Raw genomic sequence first — 13,973 nt, forward strand, 5'->3', positions numbered from 1 at the left:
TTAGCAAAGCTACACTACAGTAGCACAGATGATGCTGAAATTTAAACAGTGATAAGCTCTAAAACATTTTGAACGGCCAGTCACTTCCGAAGATTTAGCATTAACAATACAGGGACGCAGTGAGTCTCCATCTTTTTGGTAAAACTGTTTCACAAAATCAATTATGATTGAGGAGTTAGCTTTTAGTTAAACAAAAAAACAGAACTGTAAAATAAATATAGAACGGTGATAACATTGCTAAAATGCTAACTGAAACGGAAAGCTGACAGTGTTGTGTCCTGCTAGCTGACTGATGCTAGCTAGCTTCAATGATCGTATTGAACAGTTTTGAGGAAACTACAGGGAGAAATAGAAGCTAGCACATGTATTGAAATCATTTCCTGTCGTATGGTGGAGGTCTGGGTCACGTTGAAGCCACACTCGGCGTCTCCTGCGAGAGGAACAACCGTGCGCTGAAGAAGAGGAATGCACTTGAACATACACCGGGTTGTGCAGTGAAACGGACAAGAGACTCATCTGTAAACGTGCGGTCGAGTCGTCCATCTTCATATCCATGTTCTGCTGTTGTCAGCAGAATCTTTCAGACAATACGAGAGCAGCATATTTCAATGGCTACAAAGCATTTTAATGACCTTAATCCGTCACATGAAGATAAGCGTCTGGGCCGGTGCTGGCAGCTGAAAGTGCCTTATCTGACTGTGGAAGACTTTATCTCATGCGGCCTCCCTCCTTCACTCAGAGGAGTGAACGCTGATCCTCCACCTATGTTATTCCTGTCATGTTATCAGGCCCTGTGCATTCCTACCCTCCTTGATTCTCCTCAGACAAATGGCATCATAAGTTCCGCTGCCTCCGCGCAGCTCCAGGGCTCAGACAAATCGGTTGTTTGTGAAACACTTCCAGTGAGCCGGATCTGCCCAACAGATGCAATCAGACGGGAACACGTTGGTATCGTTAAGTCGGCAAACAAAGAGACGGCGCTTTGTTTTGGAAACAGATGAATGTTCTTCTGACTCTTTGCAGCATGTGCTGATGGACAGGGAAGTGATCGGACTGGTGAGACCACGTTCCATCGTCCAGAGTCATGTAAAGTGAGGCGAGGAGGAGAGTGAAGGCGGGGTGGAGGGTTTGATGTGAAGATTGTCAGTGATGGAACAGCTCATGTGGAGATGTTCGGCAAGAGGAGGAGAGGAGAGACAACAATGAGGGTCATGGATGAAGAAGTGGGGGTGCATTTGAAATAATCATGAAATAAAAACGATTGAAAAAGGCTTTGAAGGAAAGATAGAACTGTAATAAATAAATGCAATAATTGGATTTTATAACAATTATTTTTAGTTTAAAAATAAAAATTTAAAAAATCAAAATTGGTCACAGACAGGTACAAAATAAATAAATAAAAACTGAGTTGACAACTTTTGTCTCATTTTCTAATACAAATAAATCAACCCAAAGAAATGAAAAAAAAAATTAAAAGAAAGAAAATGAAGGGAAAAAAGACTAAAAAATTGAAGGAACATATAATAGCCTTTGTAATGGACTTTTGATAGCCAGCAGGGGCCGCTAAAGGGCCAAACCATTTCAAAGTCCCAGATATGTTGTTCATGCTAAATCTTCATCGATTTAATTAGCCTCTCTGGGAGGAAACCAGAGTGTTCATAAAGCAACATGAAGGAATCCCATAAGAAAAAAGGGACAACAAATGCTGCAGTGCAGTTTAATCATCACCAACACGTCACATGCAACAAGTACTGTACCTTTGAAAAGACACCTGTTTACAGCCATGCTTACAGAACTATAAATAACCGCGAAACCGCTATTAAAGAGACGTTCACCTGCGCGAGGACACGTTTACCACACCGCTTATAAAATTCACATTTCCGAGGAGCAAAGAACGAGTGGTGAGTTTCCGTTGCGAACAGACCAGAGCAGGAATACGCCGCGTACATTCATGGATAAGGCCTTGACTTTAGTCCCGTACCTGAAACATTCGTCTTCTGACGGCTGTTTCTTAACAACAGGTAGGTGATGTCACTGAGGAGTCTGAGCAGGAGAAGGCCACACGCCAGAGGTGTAGAGGCGTAGTCCACTGTGAAAAAGCACATTAGCGCTGACAGATTTGGAAAACAAACCCTGAAAATATGCTTTTGTCTGAGAGTCCTGTATAAACACCACGGTCATCCATCAAGACTTTGGAATTTTTTCTGTCGATACACACACAAAAAAACCCTGTTTATTGTGGCATAAAGTCTCATAAACATGAAGATAGTAGAAAGCTCAGTGACGCCACACGGGTCCGTCACACCAGCGATACAGTACGTGGAGATTCCTCAGCAAAGGTCACAGCTGGGACAAGCCAATGCAGATAAGACGGGTCGCTAACACTGACGTACGCTAACCGCTCCCCCTCCCCTCCCCCCAGTGATCTGGAGAATGAATATTCTGAGGCAGGTCCAGGTCAAACATGGACGACACGTCACTGCCTTCGCTCAGCTTCTCTTCACATCCAAGCAGCGAAGCGAAGCGCGGTGAAGGAACGTTTGGCAACTTTGATTGGATAATGGCTTTAAATGAGCTGTTAAGTCTGTCGATGTCACCTTTTATTCACATTAAACATCAATCATGACCAGAAAAGAAACTTTGTAACTAGTTAGCATCCGCCAACATGAGCATTGCCTCCGCAACTGCCTGACGGAAATGAGCAAAACAAAATCTGTCGGAGGCGTTTGGGCAAATCAAAACAAACCACTTCTGTTGTTATAAGTGAATTAGCTCAGCAGTGTTAATAAAAAAGGAAAACAGCTCTGTTTGCTCGACGTCAGCCGGGGCAGATGCAAGGAAAGGCAGATGTGCTGCCTAGCATTGATGCTAGCAAAGCATGCAGCTCATCAGACTAGCGTCGCGGGTAAAACATTATTCTTCTGAAGGAGGCACTTTTATCTCTTTAACTCATGTTCATATGTGGTGCCCTGAAACTGAAAGGCTTGTGGGCAACGACTAGCCTGTTACAAGATCAGACTTGGCCGACAACCTCTACTGCCGTATCGTGGTTCTTTCTTCTTCTCCGTGACTGATATGAGATGGTTGGCGTCCAAGGCGCCTGTCTGTGTTGCCTGTGCATGTTGAGTATAGCTGTGAATTTGTTCAGGCCATACAATGCCACTTGTCAGGGTGCCACAGGAAGATGCTAAGTAGCGTCCAGATGGTGACACTGCAGGGCGGGGGAGTGTGGGAAGGCTTTTTAAAATAGTCAAATGTAAAATCGTTTCACAAATAATCATAATTCTACCACGTGGAGTTGTCCTCATCTGGAAGGGGATCTGGAATATAACACCTGCTCGCGCTGAGAGACGACTTTCACGTGATGATGTCCAGCCCCATATTGCACTGCAACAGCAGACTCCGTGTCAGAGTATCCACTGCCCATCTTTAGCCTGCGAGCGTGAGGAGATAATAGGCCGACCTGTTTCTTGGGCCGGGCTCTTTTGGGCCGAGGCATTTCCTGAAGACTGTTTACACAAAAGCAGAGTGAGTATCAGAGCTGAGGGCTCTGTGGACCGTCCATCTGGACGGTGGCGGACTCCAGCCTGATCCAGACATCCGTTTATACGGCAGCAGAGCTGGGAAATATCACGCGTGTCGACAAGAGCCCCGAACGTTTTGAGCGCTGACAACCTTGGCGTTGAAGCCGGAGAATGAGAGAAACACGACCGAGGCTGACGCAACAACAGGCAGCAGCACAACCGGCAGACGGGGAAGGAAAGACAAATATTTTGCCTTGAGTTGGGAGAATAAATAAATAGCAGGGAGGAAGGAAAAGCCATTATTGGAGCGGCAGAGCAGCGAAGCCTATTTCACCTACCTAACCTAGAGCTTGCAGGCTTAATCTGAGCTTTACATCTAGTTGAAAGGGAGATGGATGTAAATATGCTAACTGACCATTCAGGAGGAAAGAAGAGAAGTGTTACAACCTGAAGTCTTTACCACGATCCAAGCTGGAGCCACTCGCTCGCTGTTGAAAATGCCCAGATATGGTTTTGTTGTTGAATAAAACTGGCTGAGTGGAGAGGTGTATAATGCAGAGGTGGGATGCTAATCCTGGGATTATTATGTGGACCAGTGCTTTTTTATTTTACAATGATGATTCATGTATTTATAATGAGTTCTCTCTCACTTTTTGTTGTCAATTGAAGGCTGGTCTGGATACTATGAACGGGCTCGAGGGCGGCCATGAAAAGCATTTCTGTTGAAAAACACTTTGAATGTCAAAGGATTTTAAAGAATTTTGAGGTGTCTCATCTTGATATTTCAGCTTTAGAATAAGGCGACTCTCGGAGTGAAGTTCCTGGTTCCTATTTTGACGTTTAAAATGAAAACATTTTGTTGTTTTTCTCCTTTTTGATGCAGGCAGGCAGGGGACATCCTGGACAGATCACCAGTTCAACACAGGGCACAAAGACAGAAAACCACTGACAGTTAACCACCTTGTGTATCTGCACAGCGGGAACAAGCCGCTTGATTTAAAAGGAAAGGAATAATAGAATAGAAATCACCAATTTGACAGCCCATTTATGACACAAAGATCCTCTATTTATTCTAAAGTGCCCTTGTGCCTTCACCTCCGACCCAGACAGAGCGAAGAATGTGCCTTTTCTTCAAAGGTTTTGCTGCACAAACGGTGGCAGGCTGGTTCGACCGCCGATGAAGCGTGTGCTGAGGTCACGTTCAAGTGTTATCACCACAGTCGGCTCTCAGCTCGCGGCAGCCAGGTGCAGATAAGGTGGTATCAACAGCGCAGCAGAAACGCCACTGAAACTCCCGAGCCGACACCACTGGAAATGGACATGAAGCACGGAGGTGGCTGAGGAATGTTTCTCGTAAAACAAAGTGCAAGACGCGTTACAGCTGACATCCAACCCTGTCGCGGTTGTTCATGTGCGGCCGTTCGATTAGATGGAACATGGAAAACGGAGCGGGTTTCCCGAAACTACATCAGCAATAGTGAGACTCACTTTGATGTGTGACCTCAGCGTTTCTCTCCAAGGAAAGACAACACCTTCTCTTCAAAGCAATCGTCTCTTCGTGTTTGGCACGACGAGCAGCTGGGTCTTGGTGTTTGCAAACCAAACAGCTGCTGGACACACTGTGTCCAGATGAACTGTCATCTCCGCACCTGAGGTAGATCCGACGTCAGGAGCGACTCTTTGACAGTGTCTTCAGAGGGAATATGTAAATACTGTGTAGTCGCCATCCTGTCTGTGGCCATGGTTCTGGTCCATCGGGCAGGTCTTACCTTGGAGGCTCAGCGGTGAAAACAGCAACATGCGGCTCGCAGAGCTTACAGAGCAGTTGTCAGGCCCTTGCTGCAGTTCCCATTGGGGTCCATGGCCGTGTCCATAATGCTGAAGACACCCTCGTCCTTGCCCTCGCTGTCCTCCGAGTGGCCCTTGCTCCTCCCCTGCAGCTCGCTCTGCCAGCTGTGTCTGCTGTAGACGTATCCATTCACGGGTCCGGAGCTCGGGAGGCGGCTCCTCTTCATCCACAGGATCTCCTTAAAGGCGTATCGAAACTCAGGGCTCCGGCAGTAAATGAGCGGATTGAAGGCAGAGTTAGCGTAGCCGATCCAGTTGAGAATCCGGAAGGTGAGGTCGATGCCCTCCACCTTCCAAATGGCCACCACCACGTTGAGTAGGAAGAAGGGCAGCCAGCACAGAGTGAAGATCCCCATGATGATGCCTAAGGTCTTCAGGGCTTTGTGTTCTCGGAGGCAGAACTTGATCTTCTTTTGGCTCCGCCCCGTGTTGACCTCCACGGCGCCGAGGTTCCCGTTGTCACTGTTGTGGAAGCGCCCCACGCTCTGGTCGATCTTCTTCAGCTGCCGCTTGGCCTCTTGAAAGACTCGGCAGTAGACGAAGACCATGATGACCAGCGGGATGTAGAAGGAGACGATGGAGGAGGTGATGGCGTAGGCCATGTTGGTGTAGAACTCGCAGCAAGTGCTGTCCTTGATGCAGTCCACGGCTTCCTGATGGTCGGAAATCCACCACTTCATGTGGATGGGCAGGAAGGAGATCAAGGCGGCGATCACCCACACCAGCACCACCACCAGCCGAGCCTTGCACTTGGTCAGCATGGACTGGTATCGGAACGGCGAGGTGATGGCGAGGTAGCGGTCTATGGCGATGACGCACAAGGTCTCGATGCTGGCCGTCACGCACAGAACGTCCGTCGCCGTCCAGAACTCGCACCAGAAGCTGCCGAAGTGCCAGGTCCCGAAGATGATGTAGCAGGCGCCGAAGGGGACCACCACCAGACCCATGACCAGGTCAGCGCAGGCCAGCGAGGTGATGAAGCAGTTGGTGACGTTTTGGAGGCGCTGAAAGCGTCCGATGGCCGTGATGACCAGAACGTTCCCGAAGACGATGCAGAGGATGAGCAGGGACATGACCATGCCCAGCAGGATCATGGTGGCCTCGGTGTAGCGCTCCACGTCTCCAGCCGGCGCCGCCGACGAGTTCAGCGTCTTGGTGCTGGTGTTCAGGCAGCCAGCAGGGGTCGTGCTCCCCATCTGAACCACAGAGGAGGAATCACTTCTAGCTTTGCTCTGATCAAACAGGAAAAGGAGGAAGCCAGAAAGAAGAAGTTAGAGAAGCACCAACCTCCACAGGAACTGCCTGGTGTCTCCCATGCACAGCAAAAACCAACAGTCAGTCTTCAGATGAGCCGTGAAATATCCAGCACCTCCTCATTTTGTTGAACTTCCTGCTGCTCTGACTCTGACTGAGCCCCTGACTTGAGCCCAGTTCCTTCTCATGTGCCTCGCAGCCTATTTGTCAGAGCCCTTTTAACGTGCTGTGATGACATCATGCTCAGCGCTCAGCCAATCAGAGAGCCCGCCAGTCGAGCTGCACAGAGCTCCGGAGAGTTGGAGCACATCGTCCCTGCCGCCGCTGGAGAGAGCAACAAGCTGCGGCCACATGCAAACACTTTTGAGTTTTCACTCTTTCTCATTCAAGAATGCTTTTGTGCGTGTGTGTGTGTGTGCGTGCGCTCGGCCAGGCTTTCAGGGAAGTGCTCTGCTCCACATTAAAAACAGGTGACATCTTGGCTGCACATATGGAAGGCTTGCATTCTCTAATCTGACATCAGAGTTTCATCTGAAACGGCTGTTGTTGAGGTTAACACTTGGGTATTGTTGCTGCAGTAAACCTTGATCACGGGTGGGAACGTGACTCCGTCCAGCGCTGATCCACTCCTCAGTTCACCTCCGTGAAAAGAATTTAATAAAGCAGAACATTAGAGTGTATCGCAGGCCATCTGTGACTTTATTGCAACCTCATGGGAGGAGGTCAGTTGCTCTGAGGATGATGGGGATTTATACTTTCGTCTGACAGACTCGAGCTCTGAGAGTTTTCCGTTCACTTAAGTGAGTGAGTTTGTTTAGCTTTGGAAGCCAAACACCTTGAGTTGCAATGAAAAACTAGACTGTTTGCTTTGGTGGATCAATGAAGCATGTACCTGACCCTGATCCAGCTATGATTGATTTGAAATATCGGCCCCAGATTCCTGTTTCCTGTTAGATATAGAGAAAATATGCAGATTATTACGAGGGTTTTAAAAGTGAAACCAAAAACGTGATGAGGAATAATAAAACCCATGACTAGATAACTATTAGCTCAACATAACATTCAAAATAAATGTCAAATGCTCCTAATATTTGATATTTACAAATGAAAAAGTATGGAAAAACAGGGACAGCCTACATTGGCATGGAAAATATATATAGTGGCTGAAAAACAGAATATAGGAATTCAAAAACAAAATGTTGCCTGAAACATTTATGTATTGAGGTTGAAAACCACAATGGTGAAAAAAAAAAGAATATATTTCAGTGTTTATTTTTTCAGCCAATGTTGTTTATTTTCAATGCCAATGTAAGTGGTTCGAGCCCCATAAACAAGTAGGTAATTTCAAAGTGGATTCATGTTTGAATTTCTCCATGTACAGTACGTTCTAGCTCTGAGGTGCGTTTTGTTTTAAAGACTTCTGAAATCAAATCTTCTGAAGCGTCGCTTGACGATGAATGAGACGCTGTCTCCGGGGAAGAAAGGCTGAAGTGATTCTCTCCACTTATCGCTGACTGGTTTAAATGGTCTGCAGCGTTTTCCTCGGGTTCTGCTTGTGTGTTGGCTGAAGGCAACTTGGGCTGGTCACGCTGCGTTCCGACTGCTCCCGCCGAAAAACATCTGACTGCTGGAGTCGCAGGTCGATAGCTCAACACGGGCTTTTATGAAAAAGGCTCTGTCTGTTGCCTGAGTCAATACAGTGAAGTCCTGTGAAATCTATAACATGCTTTGATCTGAAATTGTCTTAACCATTTTATAGACTTTAAAAGTGTTTCCAGTGGAGCAAAATCATGTGATGACACATGGAAAAAAATGCTGACTCTTGTTATGTCTCAAAAAAAAAAAAAAAAAAAAAGGGTCGCAGGGGCAGCAGCCAAAGCAAAGAGGCCAGGCAGTCCTCGCACCAGAGGCCTCCTCCAGCTCTTCTGTGGGAAAACCAAGGTGGACCCAGTTTAGCCGAACCTCACCACTGAGCCTCGGGTCTGTCCTGGGGCCTCCTCCTCTGAGCTGGAAATGAGCTCAGGAGGAGAAACGCAACTGGCTTCTTGTGAAACAGAGGAGCAGTGGCTCTACCGTGAGCCTCTCCTGGGCGACAGAGCTTCTCACCCTGCAGAGAAAAGGCTTCTGCATCCTTGCTCCTCTGGGGACAAACCAAACTCATGACCGCAGGTGAAGGCACGACCGTAAAATCAAGAGTTTCCACTCCTTCTGAACCATGAGGGATGATACAGGTCACATGACTGAGCGCCATGGTGGCATCTGACTTAATTGGAGAAATAAATAATGATGATAAGAAAATGTAAGCGTCCTTTTCTTCGGTCTTCAGTTTTAATGTTGCCTCATGGGAAAGTTCACCACCTGCCATGTTGCAGATAAAGGAAGTAAAACCTGGTGGAAGGTCTGAGCGACTCCACGCTGCATGTGTGGGCAGTTGGATTGATTCTGCAGCGAGATGGACTCCGTGATTCCAAGTTAGAAAAAGACAGATCCATTTCAGATGACTGTCTGGAAAATCGGCCAAAAGATTATGACCACCTTCTTAATGTTGTGCAGCTGCTGCCCATGTGTGCAGTCGTCAGTCAGTCTCAAAGGAAGAAAATATTGAGGATCTATTGGGTGGGTGGTCATAATGTTACGGCAGCTCATTGAAAAATGGTGACTAATGAACCAGTCGTTCTCAGAGAAGAAGATAAGGAAAAGGAAGACGAGAGAAGAAGATAAGGAAAAGGAAGACAAGAAGGAGCAGCCATACGCCTGTAAATGATCCCAGTCAGACTCACTGGATCGGGTCAGACTCGCATACCTCAGCAGTATCGTAAACGTAGTCCTGTTCAGTGTCCGGATCCAGAAGGCAGCGTGCTGGCTTCAGTCCTCAGAAGGTGACATCTCTCTTCCACAGCCGAAGCTCTCGCCTCAGACGTCCAAACAAGACTGGAGCCGACCCTCATCTGGTCGCTCCGTGACCTCCTGACCCGCCGCCTTTTTCCTGCCATTTGCGGGGAACAATACCTGGAGAGTTGTGTTTCTCCTGGGAATCTGCTGGAGCTGGGAAGGAAATGAGAGGATCTTTTCGAATGATCACTGAACCGGTTTCATGTTTGCTGAAGCAGCTGATCATTTGAATGGACAATTTATGCACCGATGCAGGAGTGAGACACGCAGGTCACATCTGGAAGGGAAACCTCCATCATCAGCCCGTCGTTTGCATGAGGGAGAAGGAGGAAGCGGTTAGGTTCCTGGGAATTGTTTACTGCCTTTCTTTAGCAGCTAATACGGTAAATACCTGCTTCTCCAGCGTCCTCACAGTAAGGTCGTGCGGTCGGCCACAGCCTTTCCCCCAAATGAAAACAACGTGAAGGCATCTCAGAGAGCAAACCAAGATGGTTTGGCAGGAGTTTGATCAGTGAAGGAAGCGGCAGCGCTGTGGTCTGTGGTGGATGGAGGCGAAATGGAAGCGTGCGTCGTGCCATTAGGCAGTTTCTCTTCACAGGAGTCCAGATGAGTGCAGGGCCGGAGTGAGGAGGGGTGAGTCCGAGAGCGGCCGCCCTCCGGACCTCCATCTTGGGAACAAGCTGCTGCTGCTGCTGCTGGTGCTGCTGCTGGTCTCCTGGGACGACAGTGAAGGCTGGGACAGGTGTAGCACGGACTCTATGGGACCATTGGGAGGGACACAAAAACATGGATTTTCTTTAATTGGAGGCTCCCTCAGATTAATAATCTGAAAGAGCAGATGGCTTCAGGCAGATTATTCAGGAATCATTGATTTCTCACTGTCATTTCTGAGAAATCAACCTCTTTATCCACTGGTGGCCTTGTTTGCATGAAAATGATTGATGACAACAACGTGGTTATAAAAACAGCTGCGTCAGTTCAGGACCATTTTGTCATATATTTCCAGTGTCCATCATGAAGTGGTGGATTACAAACCGGGACAGTCACACTGCCCATAGTAGCCTGTCAGAAAAATTGTATTTGAATTATCCAACGTATAAAACAGAACTGTTCCGGCGCATAGAAAAATCAGACGACATATATTTATGAAATTATTAGATTAAGACAAAAAGTAGAAACAAGTTGCTACTATACTTAAAGCTAAATGAATCTAAACATGTGTTGCTTTGAATCTAACTGAAAAAAGGAATCACATGACTGTGGCAACATGTTTGATTTGTTTACTAAATGTGTCCATATTAATCCATCATGACAATAAAAACACCTGTCAGCAGAGGTGTTATGTTCAACAGGGCTCAGTGTACTGATGTGATGTGATGTCAGGAATGTTCCTTCCTCCAACTCTAATAGCTGCAGTTGAAGTATGTCGGTGGACTTAATGTTTCGGCTCATTGTTCATAATTGTTAGCATTGCTGGTTATAAATGATGGAGGGTTCATGTGATGCATGTGGCTACAGGGGTTAGAAGTGATCGAGTCCCACACGTCTGTGTGAGTCCATACCACTGCAGTACAGGATCAGTTTAAAGTGCACTTGAGTGACAAGGTCTTGGGAAGTCGAGTACATGAGTTTCTGAGACTCTTGATCCTGTTTTGACTCAATAAAAAGCCTGTTAAATACACAAGTCCCACACATGTGTGTGAGTTCATATCACTGCAGTACAGGATCTGTTTAAAGTGCACTTGAGTGACAAGGTCTTGGGAAGTCGAGTACATGAGTTTCTGAGACTCTTGATCCTGTTTTGACTCAATTAAAAGCCTGTTAAATACACAAGTCCCACACGTCTGATTGAGTTGCGACTGCTGAGCGTATTTGACAGTCTTTGCCTTCCGTCCTGAGATGATGAATGTCTCGTGTCAGACAATGAATGTGTGACAGGAAATAGGAGAGTCCCACACCTCTGAGTGAGTCCCAACATCGGCCTCACATGACTCATTCATTCAGACTCAACTCTTGTCCCTTGCACTTCCATCACAGAAGAAACAAGACAACAGGAACACATTCATCCCCTTCAGAGTCCAGATGAAACGCTTCACTTTGAAATATGACTTTCCTTCCACCCAGAGGGAACCACTCTGTTTTATCATTCCTGGTGTGGGCATCCATTCATCCATATGGATGGGAGGACCACGCGTCCCGGCAGGCCTCCTGGAAGGGATCATATTCTCTGCACTTATTCAACTTTACACCACATAAATTTCAAATTTGGGGGACGTAAATCGGGGGAGGGGTTTCTCTTGCATCATTTAGTATTTGGACTCCCACGTCGTGAGGCTTTTAAAAACCCTATCATGTTCGTCTTTGCCTCCTCGCGCCACAGGCGTCGTGTGATGCCGTATAGGAAATGGAATTATGAATAAATCAGCATCCACTGCATTGTCTTTGCCGTCCATTATTCACGCAGCTTTATTTTTTGGCTTGTTGGTCCTGGTCCTCTCCCTCGGGTGGGTTCAGATGCGACCTCGGGCACTGGAGCTGGTCCAAGAAAATCAGTGTGGACATCAGAGCCGCATCCAGGAAAACGCTGAACAAATATTTATATATTCCAATTTCCTCTGGATTCAGTCTTCATTTTGGAGCCACAATCTCTAGAGTGAACAGGGTTTATCCGGTCCTCTCTGCATTTCATCATTTAGGACGGACAAAACATTGTTTTCAAAAAACGTTTTTTTGTTAGTTACCATAAGCTGTACACAAGGCAAATATAGATAACAGTACAAAGGATATTCAATAATGGAAATAATTACTTTAGAAAAGGAGGAGCAGACTATGCCGGCCATTTTGGGACGTAACAGTCTGCAGTCCTGACCCCACCACCAGACCACCGCATTGACATTTTTTTATTTGAATTTGAATTTTTATTTATTTATTTATTTTTAATTTGTTTTCTGAGAAGCGGCTTTCAGGAACTTTGAATTGTGCTGCTGTGACTGGCTGGTCTCCATGGCGACCTGACCTGGAACACACGTTTATTCTGTCTGGGGTCATTGGTAAAAACCTAAATGAGCAAAGGCAGAAATAAACTGTGCTGTTAATCATGGTGGGCGGACGGACGACAACTGCGGGGCCCAAACTTCCCAAACCATTTCCTGAGCTTAAGTGTTTTCAATTACAGCAGAAAAAATGGGATCCAGCTTTTGAAGAAAATAGCTTTCAACGTTGTCATGAAGATGAGTCAACTGTTTATTCTAATGAAGACTTTAATGAAAAATGAAATTGGCCCCTCGTTTTTGAATTATGGAGAGGAAAAATGGCTCTGAGCATCTTCCGGTGCTCTGATGTAGCGCCAACCAGTTGCCTCAAGATGGAGTTGAACCCACGACCTTCTCGCATGAGGCTGGATGGAAAAGCTCATGATCTGCATCCAACAAGGTTAATCTCCACATCACAGAGAGTGAAGAGGACGGTCTGTCGCTCTGAAGAAAGAGCTAAGATCTTGATCGATATGGTCACAGACAGTGCGAAAACTAGCTACTGGAATTAGCTTTAGACTCTGGTGAGGTTCGGGCTTAAAGTGAGCGGTTTTCATGTACTGTAGGAGTAGTGATAGTAGTGCAAATAATAGAACAAGCATCATCGATGAACAAATGTGGTTTTGTGCGACAAATATGGCAAAGAGGAACGGGTCAGAACGGAGCAGGAGCATGGTTCGCATTGCCGGCAGTAAATCAGACCTGTTCCCGGTGCATGTTGGTCTCCGCCAGGGCTGCCCTTTGTCACCGGTTCTGTTCATCACTTTTATGGACAGAATTTCTAGGCGTAGCCAGGGGTCGGAGGGGATCCGGTTCGGGAACCACAGAATTTCATCTCTGCTATTTGCGGACGATGTTGTTCTGCTGGCCTCGTCGGACCGGGACCTTCAGCATGCGCTGGGGCGGTTTGCAGCCGAGTGTGAAGCGGCCGGGATGAGGATCAGCACCTCCAAGTCTGAGGCCATGGTTCTCGACCGGAACACGGTGGTTTGCTCTCTCCAGGTCGGTGGAGAGTTCTTGCCTCAAGTGGCGGAGTTTAAGTATCTCGGGGTCTTGTTCTCGAGTGAGGGAAAAAGGGAGCGTGAGATTGATAGACAGGTTGGTGCAGCGGCAGCAGTGATGCGGTCGCTGTATCGGACCGTCGTGGTGAAGAGAGAGCTGAGTCACAAGACGAAGCTCTCGATTTACCGATCGATCTACGTTCCCACCCTCAACTATGGTCACGAGCTTTGGGTAGTGACCGAAAGGATGAGATCGCGGATACAAGCGGCTGAGATGAGTTTCCTCCGCAGGGTGGCTGGGCGCACCCTTAGAGATAGGGTGAGGAGTTCGGTCATCCGGGAGGAGCTCGGGGTGGAGCCGCTGCTCCTCCACATCGAGAGGAACCAGCTGAGGTGGCTCGGGCATCTGATCCGGATGCCCC

The 13,973-nt window shown here is 47.2% G+C and overlaps 1 protein-coding gene across 2 annotated transcripts; it reads right to left on the reverse strand.

Moving 5' to 3' along the window:
• Positions 1 to 876: 876 nt before the first annotated feature.
• Positions 877 to 9,571, reverse strand: adrb2a (adrenoceptor beta 2, surface a). Of its 2 annotated transcripts, none has more exons than XM_053879982.1 (2): positions 9,430 to 9,571; positions 877 to 6,604 (listed from the first exon to the last, which is right to left on the reverse strand). In XM_053879982.1, exon 2 carries the CDS (start codon positions 6,566 to 6,568, stop codon positions 5,339 to 5,341), a length of 1,230 nt encoding a protein of 409 aa, XP_053735957.1. In that variant the 5' UTR covers positions 6,569 to 6,604; positions 9,430 to 9,571; the 3' UTR covers positions 877 to 5,338. The 2 variants fall into 2 exon arrangements, with proteins under 2 accessions (XP_053735957.1, XP_053735956.1); XM_053879981.1 differs by lacking the exon at positions 9,430 to 9,571 and adding an exon at positions 6,660 to 6,803 and having other exon boundaries at positions 877 to 6,568.
• Between the last annotated feature and the right edge of the window lie 4,402 nt (positions 9,572 to 13,973).

Source organism: Synchiropus splendidus, chromosome 11, assembly GCF_027744825.2.
Source record: "Synchiropus splendidus isolate RoL2022-P1 chromosome 11, RoL_Sspl_1.0, whole genome shotgun sequence".
NCBI lineage: Eukaryota > Metazoa > Chordata > Actinopteri > Syngnathiformes > Callionymidae > Synchiropus > Synchiropus splendidus.